This window comes from Ambystoma mexicanum, chromosome 4q (genome assembly GCF_040938575.1).
Source record: "Ambystoma mexicanum isolate Mex_15411 chromosome 4q, UKY_AmexF1_1, whole genome shotgun sequence".
Classification (NCBI taxonomy): domain Eukaryota; kingdom Metazoa; phylum Chordata; class Amphibia; order Caudata; family Ambystomatidae; genus Ambystoma; species Ambystoma mexicanum.
In genome coordinates, this window is record NC_090928.1 from 272,020,340 (window position 1) to 272,043,413 (window position 23,074).

Sequence of the window (23,074 nt, forward strand, 5' to 3'; positions counted from 1 at the left end):
CATTACCACACATGGTTTATGAGTTGCCTGACTGGACGCTAGGGCCTATAGAATTGAAAACGCATGTGAATGATATAAACAGTGTCTGTTGTGAAGACAGCAGGACGGCTGAACTAGCTTTGACACATATGATCTATCCTACTTCTAAACCAGCAAGTTACCATACATTTTTTGGGAGGGAACTTGTTGGGTCAACTCACCTTAAATGCTGCAGGTACTCCACCGACATAGAAGACGGTGTCGTCTGCCTCCAAATCCAGCAACGAGGCTCTGCCTGGCGCCTCCCCTGTCTTGATGAACTTTTCTTCTGCTGTGCTGCTGAATGGACCGCGTACAGTCAAGGAAACTTTGCCGTGCCTTCCCACCCTGTCAAAAAAAGAAGCAGGTTAAAATGGCAGACAGTTGAACTCCGAGCAGGTAAACACGAGCGAGATACAACATCGTACTCCAGAGGAGAAACCCTAGCACCCAAAGGAGCTGCTACGCAGTCATGGACACACGTTTGTGCTGCTGGGGCAAGGCGATAGAAGGAAAATGGCTGTGCCACCACTAGCGGGCCAATGTAGCCACAAAAGGAGCAACATGTAGCTCAGATATGCTGCATTACACAGGGTGGAACAACTACTTGCATTGCCCCACATGCACCAAATGTATATTGCCTAATGCACATCACTGAGTGGGATGTGCATACATGTACCACACATTATTTTCAGTACCCATTGACTTTATAGTCAATGATTTCATTTGATTTGATTGTTTATTTGTATAGCGCCTATACACAATGTGTACTCAATGGCTCTTGGAGGGGGTTCCAGGGGATAATTCCCTGAAACATGGTCTCAAGTGAAGGTGAATCCTATGGAGGCACGGGTTTCTGTGTTCAGCCTCTGTGCGCGGGCATCTGACATTAGTACATGCTCACCTGCTGTGTATTTTGTATGAACATCATTTAATGTCTCACTGTTCCATTATTTGGTGAAAGGATTGATTTTTTGAATAACACATGATTAGTAATTCCCACAGTAGAGTATCACATGTTTTCATAGAGAAACCCCCCAGGACCTCCTGCAGCCATTTGCAAATGTAGACAGTGGTGCTGAGCAAGATGAACATTACTTTACTGCAGTGATTTGATTGGTTAAAATGATTCGAGGCTCCCAGGCATCATACAGTCACTCCTGCACTGCCTGGATTTCTGCATTGCGGTTCGCTCTATAGTCCAGCACCTTGCCACTCATTTAGTCCTCCGGATGGACCAATCTTTTTCACCTCTCACAGACAGCACCTATTAAGCAGCACTAGATATACTTTCGTATAGGACACAGCCCAGGCCCACCATTTCCCCATTTCTGATTCATGACAATGCGGGACAACATATACTGTGCCCATGCTTCTTGTACATTGGTATTTCAGGGGTGCACTAGTTGGAAGCATTTCAATAGGACTGAAGCCTGTTCACGCTCACACAACATTCTGAGCTGCCCTCATTGCTACCCATGGGACTAGTGTCAAGCTAGTGCTTATAATGGATCTGGAGAGGTCTTATGCTATTACTTCTCAATAAACAAGTATAGCATTGGAACAGTTGGAAATGTTAGTTAAAATAAAATGTGGCAATTAGACATGCCTATAACACAGGCTCTTTAACTGTTAAATCCTAACCTTTTAGTATGAGTGCTCAAGGAAGAACATTTAAACAAAAACAAAAAATTGGATCTTTGGGCAGTCTGTGGAATTGATCATACATATGTTGCCCAGTATTACCAACGGGTCACGCTCCCTGGCACACCGTACCAGGGAAGATACAAGATTTACTAATGACCATTCATCCTGTTTCTCCAGCTGCAGGCCACTAGGTTGGATCTTAGCTTTTTTTCGGATAATCAAATTCCTTTCCTTTATACTTCTTCTTGAAAATCCCCAATTGCCTAGTAGCGTACATCCCTCCTAATAACCCAAAAACATATCCTTGGCCGGGGAGTTGACAAGCTCCAATATTACATTGCGAACATTTGGGTTCATGTTCAGGATGAGGTGTTTTTTCATAGAATACAGGGCAAATCTTAATTGTGCTCGAATCTTCATTGTGTGCACCCCCAATTCTATCTTCAATCCGCAGCTTGGGGTGTCATGAGGCAGCCTCATTGCCCTTCTAAGGTAACCTTTTTCATATAACCTCCAATGGGAAACAGTCAGTATTTCCCCCAAAATTTCACTACCCGAAAGCATCAAAGAGCAAGCTTTATCCTCAAAAAATGTTAAGCATGTGTCTAGTCTACGGACCACAAAATTATGACAAAATCTTCGAGGCTCAGCAATTCATACAAAAGAGCCTTTTCGGCCTTCCTAACATTGGGGTTAATGTGCCCTTTTTTAGCAAAGAATACTCCTAGTTAGGGATATATATTAACCACCTCTACTTATTTTCCATCCAAATGCAAAGAAAAAATATTGCAGCCTCTACCAAAGAGCAGAATTTGTGTCTTTTTCAAGTTTCATTTAATGTATGCTCTTTAAAGAAGCTCTTGGCATATAGAAGGCTTTGTTGCAGCCCTGCTGGGGTTTGATGGGGAAGAACAGACGGCGATCAAAATCACTCGAAAGTAAGATAAACAAAATGCGAGAAAGTGTTCAGCCCTGTGTGACAGCTCTATTAGGAGGAAAGCAGGGAATGTAAATATACCTTCTGTAGCAACGCAAAGCCACTGTCATTTCTGTATAACTCAGAAGCTGGATCAGGTGCAATAGCTCTTGAGGCACACCGATTTTAAATTTTAGCAACAACGAATTCCACCAAATGGAACCAAAAGTCTTTGCCAATTCCATAAAGGCGACATATAAATGCCCACTTTTAATCCTTGTTCTGAATCCAGCCTGAGAACTTGGTATAATGGTATTAGCTTTGGTGCAATCTTCTAATCTGAGCTCCCATCCTGAATCTTGGATAAAAGAAGGGCTCCTGCAGCCATTGTTGGAACCAAGACTTCCACGAAGAAGAGCAGCACGCTGACGATCTGACGATCTGAGGACGATGCTTGCAGCTGAACAGCGTCAACTGCAGCGATTGCCACGGTAAGCCCTGCTCCTCTGCTTGATCTCAGAAGACCCTTGCTGGTGGGTCGACCATTGGACCAGTGGGAACAATCACTCGCAACCGCTGCTCGAGGATTCGTGCCTTGCAAGCCTTCGGTAGTGTACCTAGACCCCCCAGTGGACTAACCAGATTCCTTTTGCTCTACTATGCTGCAGGTGCCGTCATCCCAAGTAGAGCACTGGAGCTTGACATATCTTCAGCTTATGTCATAAATTGTCTCTCCTCACAATTTCAGCCAGGTCATCACAAGGAAAGCTGTGTAGGGCTGCTTCTGTGTTCACTGCTGGAAGATCACCTGTCTCCGCCAGACCGTGGTAACCTCCCTCGAATAATAATCTGCACTCCAATAAGGTGGGATGAAGGGTCTGCACTGCCAAAGTCTTCACCGTTTCTTCATTTGGGGCCTTCCTCTGGAAGCTGACTGGAAACATCTGTTGAGCAGCACGACCAGTTCCTGACCTGAAAAGTGACCTCTGCAACTGCAAAACCTGGGCTTCCCTGACCTGAACCAAGGACAAACATTGTGTCCCCGGGGAGTTCTGGAAGACCTGCAGTGTCACCAGTAGTAATTAGAGTCAGGGGGGTGAGTTGACATACCTGTTTCTGTCCCCCATAGGGTAACATTGGGTGTAAAGCCCTTTTCCTTAAATCCCTCTAGCCTGGTCTTTGTCATAGAACCTGGGCTAAGGATCCTTTCCTAGGGCTGACCTTGGGAATAGGATAGAGTGGGATATTTAGCTGATCTGGAGTAAATACGTATTCTACTTTAAAGAACTTTCTAAGCACCACACCAGCCCACTGCATCATTTCTGAAGCACCTTCCCCTGAGAAACCTTTCTTGCAATGTTTGTTTTTTGGGCAGAAGCCCCCCTATATCTTAGTGTTGGACTTTATAAGATAAAGGGAACTGGGTATGTGCTTGTTCTGACTATTCTACCTATTTTACTTGCATATGGATGGATATACGTAATATATGGTCTTTAATTTGCATTACTTACCTGTGATTTTTATATGCTTACGGCCGGATTCACTGAGGCACTTTATAATGGCGCAACCCCATTGGAAAACACTCTATGAATAAGGTCCTTAGTGTGTACGTAAGGGCCTAATAAATAACTTACTTTATACATACTCACTGTCTCACTTGAATTATTAAGTGTTTCTCTGTGTGGACACATTGAAGCCCCAGACCACTCTCAGACTTTTCCAGAGACAAACCTTTGACTGCTCATTCACGTACCTTGTGTTGGGTTTGACTAACTTCTAAGAGTCTTCTCTCTTCATCATAAATAGGGTGGCCTTCCAAAATCCTCGCCCCAGGGGCTGATTATGGAACTCTATCTTAACAATAGGAATGCTCAATAAACATTCCACCCTAGGAAGTGAATCCTGCCTCAGGTGCTTGATACCAGTGGCTGGACTACAACTTGAACCAGAGAATGGGAGGCGGAAAACACAGGGTGCAGTCTGTGCTTTGAGACTGCATTCTATGGCACCAGAAATAGGAGCAGATCACAATGTACAGATACTTCAAGTCGAGGCATGGAGGAGTAGAGGACAGTAGCAGCTATAACCAGTTGATGCAACAGCTCGCCCAGCCGGAACGGTCACTGAGCGAAGTCCATGTTAATGAGATAAAAGAAGGAAACGTTACCTGGACCATAGAAAGGCACTGGCTGGACACAGCAGGAGCCCACTTAGATGTAAGATAGCTCAGCAGGTTGAACGCTCGTTGCTGCAATCTGTGTTTGGTCTGCAGTTTGCAGGTTCAAATCCCAGCAAGGTCGACTCAGCCTTTCATCCTTCCAAGATCGACACACTGAGTACCAATTTCAATTGGGTAATAATAATGTTATGTGAATATGTTCTACGCGAAGCGCATTGAATAAAATTGCTATATAAAAAATACGTTATCATGTATTTAGGCATCTGCCTCAGTGCTTTGGACCCTGCAGTCACCTTGATTGCAGAATGGAGATAACAAAGTGAGATAGTAAAGGGGGCAAACATAGGTCCTCAACAGGGAAAGGGAGTGAAATATAAAATGTGTGAAGGCAAAGAGAGCTTAAACATATTTGTATTCTAACTCAGTGAGTTGTGCACATGCCTCAGAGATCTACATGCAATCTGCAGTTAGACATCAGGGCAAAGTCAGCATTTTATCTCTTTGGTACATAAATGCAGCTCCTCTGAGTTGGATGATAATAATACCAACTACCACATCACTTAGCCGGGTTGTGGCAGTTTGCACATGCGTTTGGGCTTCCAGGTTCACACATGCACTGTTCCTTGCCATTGTGGCAGTTGGAGTGATGCATTGGCTGTGACATGGGGTGGGGGGCTAAGGGAAAGAAGGCTGAGTGAAAGAGGCGAGATGGATTTCTCATCCCAGGAGAAGGAGAATTCCCTCATGATTTATGAGGGGAGGGGAGAACTTTTTGTTCTTTGTGGGTGCCGGTCCTTGGACCCTGGCCACAGAGCATCGTTGATCCTCTGAGTCCATGGGGGAGGTGGAGGCATTTGAAGAGGTCTCAGGAGTGGGACAGGAAGCAGGGCCATCAGAGGAGGTACTGTTGTAGGCAAGCACGTGTCTGGGGTTGCTGTTGGTACTCTTGTTCAGAGGAGAATTGCCTAGCATTTCGGTGCTGGACTGCCCCAGGGCAGGACAAAGACTGATATGTTTGGGATATTTCTTCACTGTGAAAGATAGTGAGCTAAAGACTCTGGGTAAGGCTCTTGTAACCAGGACTCATGTCTGGCAGAGAGTCTCCCAGGACCCCGTTTGTTATCTGCATATTTCAAGTGACTTTGGGTTTCACCCTAAGTTACTAGGGCAAGCCAGACGTGGACCCCTTGCTCACTATTCTTAGAGAGGCACAGCTACACCCTACTGATGAGGTTCAACCAGACCAAAACACGTGTCTGGGGTTGCTGTTGGTACTCTTGTTCAGAGGAGAATTGCCTCGCATTTCGGTGCTGGACTGCCCCAGGGCAGGACAAAGACTGATATGTTTGGGATATTTCTTCTCTGTGAAAGATAGTGAGCTAAGGACTCTGAGTATGGCTCTTGTAACCAGGACTCATGTCTGGCAGAGAGTCTCCCAGGACCCCCCTTGTTATCTGCATATTTCAAGTAACTTTGGGTTTCACCCTAAATTACTATGGGAATCCAGATGTGGACCCCTTGCTCACTATTCTTAGAGAGGCACAGCTACACCCTACTGATGAGGTTCAACCAGACCGAAACACGTGTCTGGGGTTGCTGTTAGTACTCTTGTTCAGAGGAGAATTGCCTAGTATTTTGGTGCTGGACTGCCCCAGGGAAGGACAAAGACTGATATGTTTGGGATATTTCTTCTCTGTGAAAGATAGTGAGCTAAAGACTCTGGGTAAGGCTCTTGTAACCAGGACTCATGTCTGGCAGAAAGTCTCCCAGGACCCCCCTTGTTATCTGCATATTTCAAGTAAATTTGGGTTTCACCCTAAATTACTAGGGGAATCCAGACGTGGACCCCTTGCTCACTATTCTTAGAGAGGCACAGCTACACCCTACTGATGAGGTTCAACCAGACCGAAACACGTGTCTGGGGTTGCTGTTGGTACTCTTGTTCAGAGGAGAATTGCCTAGCATTTTGGTGCTGGACTGCCCCAGGGCAGGACAAAGACTGATATGTTTGGGATATTTCTTCTCTGTGAAAGATAGTGAGCTAAAGACTCGGGGTAAGGCTCTTGTAACCAGGACTCATGTCTGGCAAAGAGTCTCCCAGGAACCCCCTTGTTATCTGCATATTTCAAGTAACTTTGGGTTTCACCCTAAGTTACTAGGGGAATCCAGACGTGGACCCCTTGCTCACTATTCTTAGAGAGGCACAGCTACACCCTACTGATGAGGTTCAACCAGACCGAAACACGTGTCTGGGGTTGCTGTTGGTACTCTTGTTCAGAGGGGAATTGCCTACCATTTTGGTGCTGGACAGCCCCAGGGCAGGACAAATACTGATATGTTTGGGATATTTCTTCTCTGTGAAAGATAGTGAGCATAAGACTCTGGGTAAGGCTCTTGTAAGCAGGACTCATGTCTGGCAGAGAGTCTACCAGGAACCCCCCTTGTTATCGGCAAGCACATGGGACAGGAAGAAGGGTCTCATCTTCATGGTTCCTGTTCATGCTGAGCATGAGTCGCAGGGCTTTCAACAGGCCACAGTAGGGCTGCATGCAGGAAATATTGTATTTTGTATGTATTATATGTGTGTCAATCAGTGATTTTATGAGGTCTGGGTGTTTCTGTCTGAATGTGTTTTGCAAATGTATGCATGTGTGTTTGTGCTGGGCTGGGGAGCAGGTGGTGGCATGGTTGCACACCAATAACACATTTTCTACAGGACATCTATCATAGATGCCTACTATAAAAATCATAGTTCTTTATTTTGTCAACCACGGTTGATAAAAGACATGATGTTGTATTATTACTTGGCTAGACCGGCATTTTTGTCCAGCCAGTCTAGCTATTCCTTACTGTGGCATGGCATTTTATTCTGGGCATCTATCAAATCACCACCAAATCTGTGAGGTATGTATAGCGCTGACCTCCGGTGGACACTGGCCGCAGGTATGGCTACCCACACACATCAGAATACAGTAAGGACACTGACAAAATTGTGTTGTGCTGTTCACGTAATTCTCTGCCTGCTTACACCAGACTATGCCTCATCACCCCTAGCACCAGAATGCAGCGAAGACCTTAGACAAATTCGGGTACTCTAAACACATAAAAAGTCTCTAGCACTCACGCCATCTCCTGACTCCTTTCAGCACCCATCCACATGCCTGACAGCATGGGTTGCTCTCTACCGGAGCCTGGCCAGCCTTGCTAAGCCATATTTGGCCAAATGCACACACACATTATAATCTTACTCCATGACCTCCACCACTCTGGACTTTGGTCCCCCGAGGGTGTTCCTACTACCAACACATTGAGACTATAATAATGGTAACAGGCGCTCTATAACTGACAACTACAATACAAGTACAATACAATAAAGAAAGCATTATAAGTGTTATTATCTGGCTATTTCTTACTGTGGTATGACATTTGTTACTGGGCATCAAAGATAAAGCATGTTTTCTTATTGTAGAATGACATTTTTAAAGGCAAAGGCAGCAGAAGTATGTTATTTTGTGGGGATACTGCCATGTATTGGCAGAGCCAGTGTGAACATGTTTTCTTATAGTATGATTACTAGAATCATGTGCAAAGCAAACATGAGCATGTTCTTGCATAGGAACTCTGGCATATGTGTGTGTACCCAGCATGGACATGCATGGGCACAGCCAGTGTGAAATTTCGAAACTGTTTTTATACTGGCGTATATTGTGAACAAAGGCATCATGAACATGCATTGGGAAATGCTAGTGTGTACTGTTGGTGACTTTCAAGCTATGGGTTTTTACAGAAACTGTGCTGCATAATGTACCATTTTAACTCATATTTTGAAAAAAATCTCTGGGGGAGGGGCACACCTCCAACATCGATACGTTTGCTTCGTCTCCCTCGATATGCTCGGTTGCTCTGGCATATTTGGAGGAAATATTAACACCCCTCCAACAAAAGAATTCACCAGCAGCCACTGGATTTAACGTGACCATCTCATTTGTACCTCTCCTACAACAGTAGTTGCTCAGTTGGTTAGAGAAGCTATACAAATGAGTAACATCCAGAGAGAAACATCCACCGGTGAGTCCAATGTGGGCATAGCTGATTAATGACCTGTCAGTGACAAACAGCCTTGCAGTAAATTCAGCAAAATACCAGCAAACAGGATTACTGTTGCCACCACTTGGTTCCACAGATTTACTGCAGGATTACAGGTAGTGGTGAGTAAATCGCCATTTTTGGATTCCATAGGCCTTCATGGGGATTTTGGCAGAATTGCTGCCGCTGGTAATTCCGCTGCAGCAACTCTGCCAATTTTTGCCAGCTGGGAGGACATTTTACCTCCCTACTGCCAAACTCGTAGATCCGATTTGCAGTAATTTGGCAGTAATGCGTCGGTAGTGGAATTACTGCAGCATTACGGCCATTTTTACCGCACAGCCGTACTCATAATGAGCACCAGATTCCTTCTGTTTAAAAAGTCACTTCTTTTAGTAATCGGCTAAGCCTATTGGACCACTGGTGGTCTGTAACCCCACCTTCTATTTTGCCCAACACCACCCAGAAAATGAAATAAATCCGCAGTAGATTTGGAACTGGGGTCAATTGGGGGCTTCTGGAAGCAAGGCTTTTCAGAACTCCAGTCAAGGCTTCCATGCATCCCTCAAAAGTGTCAGCCCGATCCAAGGTTTACATTTGTGTAACCATACTCGTGCAAAACATTAACTGAATCCTCCAAAGCCTACTAGAAAGCAGTATCATGAGCATAGAAAACTCCTTACCCTCAATACACTTTGGAAATATTGACTCAGTTGGGAGCACATGATGAAGAAGTTTGAAAACTAACATTATATTCCTTCTCTGTACCATTGTTTGTTGAAAATTGCTGGTGGACATGCAATCCCATACAAGAGGTGAAGTATTGTAAAAAGCTGTGCCTCTCCACTGCGCGAGATATGCCAAGGTTCATTGTGATTGGCCAAATGCCGGAAGACCTTCCTACACATGAACCTGCTGCAGTTACCTTTCGATTTTGACGAGACTGAAGTAAGACGGCCAGGTACTGACAGGTTTGGAGTCCAGTGGTATCTCCACGTCGCCGCTTCCCAGGTTATACACGTACACCAGGTTGTCATTCTTGATGGCCAGACCCATGTAATCTTTAATTGCCTAAAAAGACAAGGATTAGGATTGAAGTTAAAGCTTGTGGGAGGTGCCGAAACGTTTGACAAGTTGTCAAAAGAGGTCTCGAACAGTACAGATGGAGATCACAGTTTAGGTGGAGAAGGGCAGCTCAGCAGGGCCCTTGGAACATGCGTGTACAAGGGTATCCAGTGATGTTACCGAATTTAAAATACTGAATCAACCATTACCGAAAAACTACTGAAAATTATATATATATATATATGGGGTGGGTGTAAGGGGTTAAAAGGTGTGGGCGGGCTTTAGGGTGGGCTTAGAAATGTAGGGGAAACGGGGGGTTTGGGGTGGACCCCCCCAATTAAAAAAAAAAAAAATCGATATGATTTTTTTTTGGGTAAACGTTCATTTGTTAAAATTTAATTCGGTAACGTCACATGGAACCGCATACAAGGAGTAAGTAGAGAGTGCATTGAAGAACATCCCAGCAGAAAGAATAGGACCAAACAGGACATTCAATCAAAAAGTGGTCAGAAAGGGCTACACATGAAGAGATGAGGCACAGGTAGTTCTAGCCCTGAAGTATAATCTGTAGAGTCCAGAAGTGGAGGAAGGTGCATTTAGGCTCCATGGGTCTGGCAGTCCTTCCTGCGTTCAAAATCTACTTTCAATTTAATTTGTTGGTTGTGGGCCTGTTATTTTTTAAAGTATTATGCCATCCTATCTTTTTGTTCTATTTTCCCTGCATGTATTTAATACGTGAATTGTATACAGTGACCTCATTCTACATTAAGGCCGTTTCAGGGTGCTAGTCTGATAAAGACTTATTTTCAATGTATCTCTTTTTGGGGGGCGGTGCGGGGCAATTCGATGCACAAGCTGAAAAAATGCATTTTCACAAGTGGACTAGTTAGATGATTTTATAAATATGTGAATTAAGGGGGTGATTCTCAGAGCAAAAATGTGCCCTATGAGATCACACACTTCCAGACTTCAGCACCCCTTCCTCCCACTGCATTACTAAATACACTGGTCTTCCCCAGCTCAGCCTCTCGCCTCCTTCCTTTGTGGAATCAGAGGTAATCACAGATCCCAGGACACTATCAAGTGTCTACATGTGAGGGAGTCATTCCAATTAAAAAAGGACATCTTGACCCCCTCTCCCCGCCCGCTCCCTCTTCTACACTAAAGAGAAAAAAGTAAGGACAACTAAAAGGAAAGAAACAGCAACAAGGGGAGAAATAGAAAATGGGTGGCAAAAAAGATGAATCATTTACAAGAAAGAAGAGCAAATGATACAACTAGGAAAAGAAGAGTAAACAAGGAGGTGACAAAGAACAAGTATTAGAGAGATAATGAAGAGAAAAGGACATATGAGTAAGAGGAAACAGAGGAAAGAGAATGGGATCAAAGAAAGGATGTGGGAACGAGGGGTGAAGTGATACTGAGCGCAGGGTACAGAGTAGAGAGGAGAACGCGAGGAAAGAGTGAGCTCGGCAGATGCGGGGTGGGAAAAGGAGAGGCATACACAGGAGAGGCAGTGAACCAAATAAGGGAAATCAGGAATAGGAGGTAAGGGATTAAGTGGTAGAGAATCAGGGGGGGGGAGAGGTAGAGGGGGCTGGGGAGTGCAGGATACAGAAAAAGGAGAGATAGCTGAGAAAAAGAGAGATGTACAAAGGAACAAAAGAGACAAACAGTAGAGAGGAAGGTGGGCAAGAAACAAAGGAAAAACCAAAGAGGAACAGAGAATAGTGTGACTACTTTTTGCTTGAATTCTAGACCATTAGTCTTCAACCTTTGGCTTTCTGGATGTTTTGGACTACGGCTCCCATTCCTCCTCCACACTGACTATGCCGGATAGGGCTGATGTAAGCTGTAGTCCAGAATGCCTGCAGAGCTAAACGTTGCAGACCTCTGTCCTAGACCATAGATTTTCATAAACCTAACATTTTGGAGTACGCCAATCAGGCCAAACCACTGTTATTGGGGGGGGGGTGGAAAAAGGGCAAGAGGCGCATTTTAGATAAACCAACTTTTACGAGGACAATACTGGGTGGGGAACTGGGAGGACAGCAAAGCCATAAGTCATTCTATCTTTGCTAACAATGTGGACAATGGCTAAGATTATGGAGCCAAAAGCTGGAGAAGTTGCTTTTGACAAGCTGGGTGTATGCATAAAGTGTTGTTGCCCGTATTAGCTTTCACCTGGGGGATTCTTGAGATACGGCAACCTCTGGATGTTTATGAGGGGCATCTCATGAACCTTTATGTCCCACACTAAGTTGTTACATGTCTGTCTGTCTCTTTCGTTAGGGAGAATGGGACCTTCTATGTGAATTTGCCTTCACAATTATATACACATGAACTCCTCATACAGACTGGTGTGTGGGGGCTACAGTGATAGCGTGTTCGTAGGGTATTCCCCGAAAATATTGGGTAAAAAAGCTGAATGCGCAATTACTGCGCATTCGGCTTACAACAAAAAATCAAATCCCATAATGATGAACATGGGGAGCGGGGTTGCGGGGATGTCCCTCGCTCCCCATGTTCGTGATTATGGGCTTCGGGTGTTGTGGGGTTGTCCCGCGCTTCCATGCCATTGGAAGCAGGGGACAATAAAGAAAAATAAAATACGAAAAGAGAAAAGGAAACCCTGTGCGTCAGCTCCAACCAACGTTAGTGGGAGGCAACTGACTCCGCAGGGACAGAGGAGAGTCGGCAGCACACTTCTGTGTGTGCCGCCAAAAAGGTAAGTATGGGGAGGGATAGGGCATGCGGGATGCCGGTGAGTGTAATCTATGTGATTACCGCGCAGCCTGATTTTGCGATTCGAGATATTCGGATTCACAACCTCACGATCCGCGGTAATCACGTAGATCCATTGGTAGCAAATGTTTGGCGACATTCTGGCATGTGTGAAGGAGGCCTGAAGGGAGAGGTATTACCACATTCTCTATCTTGTTTTCCATCCTTTCCCCAGGGCCAAGTTCTCAAACAAGGCCTTTCCTCCTCACTTACACGGCTAAACCCTACCCTATGAGAGTGCTCTCCCCACCCCCCTGTAAAGTGTTTCTGTCATTGGTTACTTGTCTGCTCTGACATTTCCCCAAGACCTCCTTTAAAATAATCGATACTGAGCAGTGCACGTACATTCTTGCTTCCAAGGTACATGATGAACCTGTCTTGCGAGGCCTCCTGCTCGTTGACCGGAAGCTGCATGAAAAAGCTCATGGATGAAAAGGCCTTGAGGTCAGCAGTGTTTGTTTTGGGGTTGACCTCAACAGCAGAGTTTCCAGCAAACTTCATGGAGACTTGGACCTGGAAAGACAAATTCAGTGAATTACACACGGATTTACAGTACATCAATGAGATTGTCTTTTATGAGTTGGGGAGAATGGAGATCTACAAGCAACAGAAGAAACAACAGGAGTTTTTATTTTCGGTGTGTAGGAAAGAATTGTCCATGTATTTCCACGAGATTTTCACTGGCACTCAAAATAAAGCAACTTTATATACTATCAGCACCTTTGTATACATATGAAAATATTGGGTGCATTTTATGACACTGATCACAAGTTATTTTTGATAGTACAGTGTAATTGGTTATTTATAACCGCTTAATACCCAAATGTTTCTAAGCGTGGTCCCGGAGATAGAACCTGTGCTGCTCTGCAAGCTGTTGAGTCTGAGCTATCCTCCCGAGAACCTGAGCTTTCCTCCCGAGAGCCAGAGAGTGCATTGCATGGTGCATTGCATTTTTAATTGTACATAGAAATTGGAATCAGAAGAGCTGAAACTAATTCTAAAATGCAATCTTGATCCTCATCAGTAATCCGAAGGGGCCATATTCCATGAAAAGGCATAAATGCCATCTCATGAAAGCGACAGGTCCAGAAGAAATGACACGCCATTACTTCACAGGAAGTGACATCATACATCTTTTTTCATGATGTAATTGCTAGCATCTGAAAATGTCCTCGAAAAATAACTTCACAGTCTGACATAAGCTGAAAAAGAGTAGAGGGAGCGCAGAGGTCACAGTTGGAACTGCTGGCGACACTCTCGAGGGCAATCCTCTGGGTCTTTTGGGGGACGGCGTGGTGCACAAAAGCCTGCTTAACTCGACTTGGAAGAGTGCTAGAAGACCAGGAGATTACTCAGCAGGTGACATAGTACAGACTCTTTGCACGGTGCAAGGGCAATTTTACATGCTATTAGCCCTGTGGCGAAAATTGCCCTAATACACAAAATGATTTCTTTCTGTGCTTTTTTGCACCAGGGCAGTATTTGCAGTAGTCTTAATACGGAATGGTGTTAGCATTAGGGAAAACCTTTCTTTGGTGCAAAATTGCTATTTTGCCCTAATGCTAATACCGCCCAAAATAAAAAAGTTCCTGCAAAATGGCCCCTGGAAGCTAAGGGTCACTTCAGCATAGCGACTGACAGGAAACCAGAAGCGTTGTAAATGTGACCCAGGAAGACCCTTACGTGACCCCTAGGTTTCTAGCGCTGGCTCAAGCTGCCTTTAAGCTCCTACAGCAGCCGCACATGCTAGCCTGACACCTGGGGCGATTCGCAAATTAAAATGTATTTATTTATTAAAAATTCTTATATTATCGCTCCACACACTCGTAGGCCTCAGGGCACGCAATGCATCCTCAGGCGACAGTGACCTGCAACAGCACAGTGGCGTCTACTAGAACAGGGGCCTGCAACCTGCAGCTCTCTATGTGATTTAGACTTTGGGGGTCATTCCGAGTTTTGAGGCAGCCATGGTGCTATTAGCACCATGGCTGCCTCCAGACTCGCGTCCGGGTCTGGGTCTGGGTAGTCGGAATGGGGACTTACCGGGACATTCCGACCTATCGGACCCGGTAAGTCCCCATTTCGAAAACGATTCCCCATTCCTATTTGAGCCCCCATAGGGCTCAATGGGAATGGAGAAGGAGCTAATAACGGGCCCGCAAATTGCGGGCCCGTTATTATCTCCATGGTGCCTTAATGGGTTCCGCTAAGGGCGGCTGGTTGGACCAGCCGTTCCTGGTGGGACCCGCTAAGGGACCTCAGAATATGGCGGTAGGGGGTTAACGGCACCGACATCCTTACCGGTGCTGTTAACCCCTACCGCTATACTCGTAATTATCCCCTTTGACTCCCATGCCTGCTTCCCATTGACTATGCTGGCTCTTTCTATTTCTATTTGTTTATTAAGCGCCAAAGCGCACAGGCAACTTCTAGGCTAGGGATGAAGGAAATTGTTCGAGAGGTATCTGACAGATGCGATTCTTCGCCGTGCAGGGAATAGGGTAATGGCTGGCAAGTGGCAAAGACACCAAGTTTCACCGAACGATCAAATTAGACCTGAGCTTTCCTTTGTCAAAGATTGGAAGGGGCTGGGAATGGAGCATGAGGAAATCAAAGACAGCGGAATACGCTCCTGCTCCTTAGAAAGGGAGGCCTTCCTTTCAGCTCCTCGCCTTTACCTTGCTGGCAATGCTCCTCGTCTGTGCAATCAGCTCCCGGACTCGCTGGATGCTTGAGGAAATATTGGTGACGGGCATCCTTTGTTCCACTGTCCTAAGTTTGTCCATGATCCGAGGGTACACTTCGTTGAGGCGCCTCACTGCATTCAGAATAAACGAGAACAATTAACGAAGATTTCCTTCGAATAAAAGCACAGCGAGGCCACCAATAGTGGCCAACAGGCGTTAAACAAGACCACGTACATTACATTGTCTCATGCACTTATTTAAACATATACCCTCTTTTGTTCTATCATGAAAGAGCATGTCAACATGTCAACACCTATAAATCTTTATTTTGATCTTCAGCCGTCTGAGCCCATGCATCTCATCGAACTTTAGGAAACCTTCATTCTTTTCAGCACTTTGCCCAACACACATGGGGCATCCATCATAGGTGTCAGTGCAACCAACAGGCCTGCTTGGCTCCCTGGATTTCCAGGCTGTGAGAAGGGCATTTATTGCAAAGGAAGGTGACGATTTTCTAGGCGGCCCCCAGGAGATTTGATTCGCAATGGTGTGCAAGGACCTTCAGTCTGCTCTCTGGAGACAATGGGCCTGGGGACTCCACTCGGGCAGCCTGCGCCAGCCCTAGTGTGTGACCTGGACACTGTTGCAGCAGCCGCTGCATCCAGTCATCATCAGCCAAAAGCAAATCTTTGCTCAGATTCAAAAACCTGGTTCTGTGCCAAGGTATATGATATGATGGGTCATTTATAACGCATTTAATACCCAGAGGTTTCTAAGCGCAGATCAAAAGCTTCTGCTCCAAAGCAATCCCAGTGCCCCCACCTGCTCCAAAAACAACCCCAGGACTCCCTGCACCTTCTCCAAAAACAACCGAAGGGCTCCCCTTCCCACTCCAAAAACAATCCAAGAGCCCACCCACTCCAAAAACAACCTGAGGGCTATCCCACTCTCTCCAAAAACAACTCCAGGGCTCCCTCACCCTCTCCAAAAACAACCCCAGGGCTTCCACACCCGCTCCAAAACAACCCCAGTGCTCCTGCGCTCGCCTCAAAAATAATCTCAGGCTCCCCAATTGGCTCCAAAAGCGACCCAAAGCCCCCCCCCACTCCAAAAATAACCACAGGGCTCCCCCACACACTCCAAAAACAATCTTGAGGATCCTCCACCGGCTCCAAAAGCAACCCAGAGGCCCCCCATCTGCTCCAAAACAACCCCAGGGATCCCCATCTGCTCCAAAAACAACTCAAAAGACCCCCCCACCCTTTCCACAAACAATCCCAGGGATCCCTCACACGCTCCAAAAAAAAAACCCAGGGCCCCCCTCCTTACCATGTATAATCCCAGACAGATTTCCTTCCTGTGACTGGATTCAAACACCCTGGAAGCGCGCTCTCTGGAAATGGACAGAGAGTGTGCTTCCACAGTGTCTATTTCCTGGGTCAGCCACTCCCAAAGACCCTAAACCTTGCCCCGTCACACTGAGCATGTGCAGCGGGGGCCATGTCAGGATGGGATATGCACATATGTGCATGTCCCACCCCACACCGCCTTTTGCTTTCCTCCGTTTGTTTGGTCTTTTAAGGCTGGGGTCCCGTGCACCCCGCCCCTACCTCCCCCGAGGCATCGGGCTGCGTCCCTGCAGGGCAAGACCTCTCTGTTGAACTGTTTTTATTTATTTATGTTTTGGATGTGCATTACATTTGTGCTGATTTTGTTAGTATTTAAAGTTTGCATTATGTGCTAAATTTAGTTTAGCAAACATAGGGTCTGATTCCCAGAGCGTTTTCCTATGGGATTGCGCCACTATAAAACACTTCCATGAATCAGGCCCGTAATGTTTGCATTGTAATGACTATAAATGTCGTGTGTATGTTACTGTTATCTGTAGAAGTAAATGTTAGTAAGCTTTTACTGTATATGATATTTTAATAATTTGTATTGGTTTTGTGTATGTTATTTTTATAATGCTATGTGTATTGTTTAGTATATTATATGTATTTGAAATTATGACATGTACCATGTACATTAATATTTATATTTTTTATTAATGTTTAAAGTTATTTGTTATTGTATATGAAAAGTATAAGACGTGAATGCTTATGTATATTTCTTATGTACATTTATTTTAGAAAATATGTGTATTTTTTTTATTGCAATTTTTGGGAGGAATGTGTGTCTTATAGCAGCATGTGTTTTAGGAGTGTGTGTTGTGGGAATGTGTGATGTTTGAGCGTGTGTTGTAGGAGCGCATTTTATAGCATTGTGTGTCATAGGAGCATGTTTCATAGGAGTGTGTCATTGCAGTGTGTGTCAGAGTGTGTGTGGTACGAGAGTGTGTTGTAGGAGCATGTGTTGTAGGAGCATGTGTCATAGGTGCATTTGTCAAGGGTGTATGTGTCCTAGGTGCATGTGCGAGCATGTGTCATATGTCCACAGGTTATGTGTAGTAGGTGCGCATGTTATAGGAACATCCATAATAGGAGTGTGTATTGTAGGCGCACTTGTTATAGCAGAGTGTGCTGTAGAAGCATGCGTCCCAGGAGCAAGTGTTGTAAGAATGTGTGCCATTACAGTGTGTGTCATAATAATGTGTGTGGTAGGAGCTTGGGTCATAGGAGAATGTGTTGCCTCTGCATGTGCCCTAAGTGCATGTGAGAGCACGTGTCACACTCCCACAAGTTACATGTTTTTTTTTTTATTTAAGGGTTTGTGGCTTGACATGCAAGCCTTTTACACTATATAAACAAACATACATTAAAACCACATGCAATCATATCAAAACATAACATTTCAATATTTAAACTTCATGTTCAACATTATAAAAATAAAATCAGACAAGTACTATCACTTCATCACAGTGTCTGACCATTAATCTGTTTCCGAAGCCTTTGCCAGATGTAGGATACCGCAGCTGTGATAACTAGCGATTCTGCACCATATATTTCACATCAAAACTGATCAGAGTCACAGTCTGAAAACGTTTCATATGCTCTTCTATATTCTACTATCAATTATGTGCATTCCATCAGGACATGTCTAGCAGTTGCGATACTACGCCCACATATACGGGAAAGTCTGCCCACCCGGGAGATGCCCTTCCAAGCTCCAACGTACTCCATTACAAGCAAGCTGTTTGATCTAAGATATACTATACATCGTAATGAAGGAGGATTTTGCATTTTAATTAAATATCACAGCAGTAATTGTAAGAATGAGCCCTGGGTTATGTATTGCTTAAATCTCTTCTTCTCTGAGAGTTTAGATATCGACTGTGGCCGAGCCCACTGAAGTGTCTTCTCCTTCAACTTTCTCAGGAAAGGTTCAATTTCATCAGCAGTGGGAAAGGCCAGTCCAATATCCTCAAGGTAATTATTCATGATGAGTGTCAGGTCCCGATAGAAGATGTTGCTTGGTTGCTTGGTGTTATCCGGGAATGCTCAACGGCAAGGCCCAATAACGATTCAGAGTCAGCCACCAACAGGATTTTCACCTTTAATTTACACCTTGCCATTTTCCATAGAGATAGCAGAGAAGGCAACCCTAGTTCCAGCCTCAATGCCTCCATAGAGATGGCAGTTGACAGTGCCAATAGGAATCGCAGCATATTTCCCACTACTTTCTCAAGCCAACTCATGTAGCGTGCAGACCGTGCCTCCAGACTGTACAGGATCCCAGGTACAATGCACTTGCAGTATACCTCCAACATCCCCCCTTGCTTATAAATGGCACACTTGATTGCCTGCCATTTGCGGATGGATTTTGGTGACAGGGTTTCAGCGTAGAAGCCAGAGGAGGGTAAGTTCCTCACTGGCTAAACCCAGGTAATCATAGGTGTTCACAATTTCTAGAGACACTGCACCCATGCGCCACATGTTTTTAGACTTGTGCGACGCCCTCCTACCAATGACCATAACTTTGGTTTTATGTAGGTTAATTAATTAGTAGATGTTACATATAGGTGTAGGGCGTCCAATGTATGCTGCATGTCAGTGGATGTTTGGTCAAGGAGAAACTGTGTCATCGTCGTACGAGAGCCAGATAAGGCTCTCATCGCCGGGCTAAGGTGGGAAGTTTCGGGCTCCTCCATATCGGCGACGTAAAGATTAAAGAGGAGGTGTGCTAATACAGAGCCTTGTTTGAGGCTGACGTTAGTAGCAAAAGAAGCAGATGTGTTATCCTCCTGCGACAATCTTACCATCACCAAAGTATCGGAATAGAGCATCTTTATAAAATGCAACAGCATGGTCAATCCCCCAGTGCACCAACTTATCCCAGAGTCTTACACGGGATACACTGTCAAATGCCAATTTGTATTCTATAGAACAAAGATTTAGGCTTGCATCCAGACAACCAAGCGCATCGACATAAGTAAATGCAGCATGAAGATGCTTTGCAAGGTGGTGCTGCAACCTTTTATGAAACCCGTCTGCTGGCATTTAAGAAACTGCTTGGACTCCGCCCATTTTACACGTTATTTCAACAATAGCAGGGCTGCAAAGATCTTCCCACTGGAGTCCAGCAGCGCCAGCAGATGAGAATTATTAGGGTACGAATTCGACCCCTTTTTGTGCACTTGTATAGATTCCTGCCAGCTCCCAGGAGTCTTGCCAGTAGTGGTAACCAGTTTAAACAATTCTTGAAGGAGCCGTGCCCAGAGCAGTGGATTTCTTTAAATGCCCGCATTGGCCAGGCCATCGGGGTGGGCACCCTCAAAACCTTAATCCTTTTCATCCCGATGAGGGTATCCTCTGCGTCATGGCTAACATACTTGCCAATATCTAGGGAATGGAGCCAATTTGACGCATCAGGCATCAGCCTGTCATCCCAATACATCGTTATTATATATGACTGCCCCAAATCTCTTCAGATATTCCACTTATTTCTTTTGCCAACTCACCTGACATGAAGGTGTGCTATAAATACCAAATCTTTTATGAATCATGTGTCCACAACAGTGTTTGAATCATATTCCAATTGGATGAATGGAGACTACATTCATTGTGTACACAGGGTGCTAATACGCCCTCTTTTTTCTATCTCTTCCATAAACTTGTTTTGGGAGGATAGCTCAGGGGCAACCTGCTCACCTTGGAAGCAAGATGACATGCACCAAAAACAGGTTTGATCCCCGGGTCCGCACTTAGAAACCTCTGGGTATTATCATATCATACCATTAGTCCTAGACGGCAGCACATAGTTGTTTTTTCCTCTTGTGTATGGCCAGATCAAACATGGGTGTGTGCAGTTTGACAGATGGACAAGCAGCCATATTCCGAGGCCGGCAGGACCATAGGCCATTCACCAGCACCTTCAGATCACATTCACTCAAGTCTAGCAGATCTGCATAGGTATAGTCACAGGTCAATATAGCAGAATGTATACAAGCAATATTAACCTCTGTCCAAATAATGCTGCTCCCGTGCAGGTTAATGGTTGCTCTCACTTGTGGGGTCTTCATTACAGGCACAGAGTTAAGGTGTAGGGTAGCTGTGAGAATTGCATGGTCCCTCAGCGGCGTTGGGGTAATGGGAAATTCAAAGACACGAGAACGAATAGTGTCATTCACAAATATGTAATCGATACAGGATGATGACTTGCCATTAGTCCAAGTTGATTGTGGAGAAGAATTTTCTCCCCCGATAAAAGGGGGCATCAGGGCAAATTCATAAAGTGCCTCTGTCCACAAACGGCCTCTCTTTGCAGACCTATGCGAACACATGTATCCTCTGTCCACAAACGGCCTCTCGTTGCAGACCTATGCGAACACATGTATTTGTTGTCAATCATACTTTCAGAAACAATTGCCCCCCCTCCATTGACCACAATGATCATTAAAATCACCAGCGACCATTATATCCCCACGAGGCAGGTGCAAACTCCATGGTCCATATATACACCATCAGGCGGATCATACACATTCATTACCAATGTCCTATTCTCCGAGGTTGGAACATTTGCAAGAACTGCACAGAGAAGGTTGTCATGTGCCTTCTTCCCTGTGTGTTCTTGCAACGAGAGACGTAACCTCGCCCCAATACATAAGCCACCTCTTGGGCGACCCCATTCGCACGGTCCCCCGGCATGGACTGCACATCATGAAATTGCATTATATCTGTCCAGGATTACATCAGTCAACAGCCACGTTTCTAGGAGAAAGAACAATTTAGCCAGCAATAATACTTTCAAGCCCTCAGGGTGGTTCAAAAAGGAGTGAAAGCCCCAGGTGTTCCAGGAAGCAATACCTCAAACATCCTCAGCAGGCTGCCCAAGTCAAGGCTGTGCTCTTTCCCCAAAGGCCGTAGCCCCTGACCCCTTCAGATTCTTCATTGCCGATCCAATGCAATGGGATTTCACTAAAGATGTATTTCCACAGCCCATAATAACAGCAGAAGCACCGTAAAGGCCCAACAGGAAGTCTTTTACCTTCCGTGATGTGATATGATATGATGGTTTATTTATATCGCGCCCATACACAGGTGTTTCAGAGCGAGACGAGACAAGTTAGGGGAACAAGGGAGGACAAAACAACAATCTTATTAGGCCCAGTGATATTAAGAATGCACAAGTGCAGGGGAGAGGGGAGGGGGAGAATGCAAGGGGCAGGGGAGGAGTGGAAAGTGCTGGACATGAGATCAAACAAACAACAAATAGTGCAGTGTTAAGCGCAAGAATAAGGCACAGACAACAGGTGTCTAATAAGTGCAGGAAGGGGGCTGTAGGGTTGCAGATACAGACCAAAGTGCAGGGTTGCCAAGAGGCAGTGCAGGTATGTGGCTGGGTGGACTGGGATCTGGGCCCAAGATCAGAGGGTAGCCAGATGCCCAATGCTGAAGCAGACAGAGATCAGCAGGGGAGAGGAAGAGCGAAGGCAGAAGCAAAGAGGAAGGTCTTGAGGTGCTTCCGGAACCAAAGATTGTTCTCCTCAAGTTTCAGAGAGGCAGGGAGGCTGTTCCAGAGGGAGGCCCCAGCCGAAGAAAGAGATCTACCCCCAACTCGTTTCTTGGAGACGTGATTGACCCTGAGGGAGTTGGAGGTGGAGGAGCGAAGAGCTGGAGTAGGAAGGTATTTCCGAAAGAAAAGTTGAAGTTATTGCAGACCTCGGCTCCAAAAGGCCTTTTAGACAATGCAACGGGTGAATTTAATACTAGCAGCCACTGGGAGCAAATGAAGAGATTTGACAGCTGGAGAGATATGATCCTGGACTTGGGCCAAGGACTAGTCTCACAGTCCTGTTCTGGATAAGCTGCAGAGTGCAGAGAGTAGTTGCAGGCAGATTTAGAAAGAGGCTGTTTCAATAGTCCAGCTTAGAGAGAACCAGCACCCTGGAGACGGTGAGCTTCTGGGGGAAGAAGAGGAAAGGAAAAATACCTCTAAGGAGGTGCAGTGGGTAGTTTGATTATATTGAATATATAGGTGAAAAAGGAGGAACTGATAGCTTTTTAGGTTAAACTAGGACATCAGGGCCTAGGCCAGTCAGTGTGGAGGCAAACAAGCAAACTCTCTCAGCAACAACCACAGATACAAAACGTGACTATCACCCAGTTGCTCGAGCTATATAGTTCTGGTAGTTCAATTCCTCCAATGTCTGTGGATGATCATATTCTCAGCGCAGGTACTTAATGTAGCAGTTCCAATGGCCAAGAAATGTTTAAAAAAGGGCTAGCATCTGTGGGCTGCCTTTCAGTTATCTTC

General features: G+C 45.3%; 1 protein-coding gene across 2 annotated transcripts in view; it reads right to left on the reverse strand.

The window, feature by feature from the left end:
* Nucleotides 1-23,074, reverse strand: part of LAMA4 (laminin subunit alpha 4) — a 576,642-nt gene that overhangs the window by 179,909 nt on the left and 373,659 nt on the right. For both annotated transcript variants that reach the window (XM_069607855.1, XM_069607854.1), the window contains exons 20-23: nt 15,374-15,513; nt 13,041-13,208; nt 9,772-9,917; nt 201-366 (exon numbers count right to left, since the gene is read on the reverse strand). In XM_069607855.1, the coding sequence (XP_069463956.1) occupies nt 201-366; nt 9,772-9,917; nt 13,041-13,208; nt 15,374-15,513 (620 nt within the window). The remainder of the gene's footprint in view (nt 1-200; nt 367-9,771; nt 9,918-13,040; nt 13,209-15,373; nt 15,514-23,074) is intronic.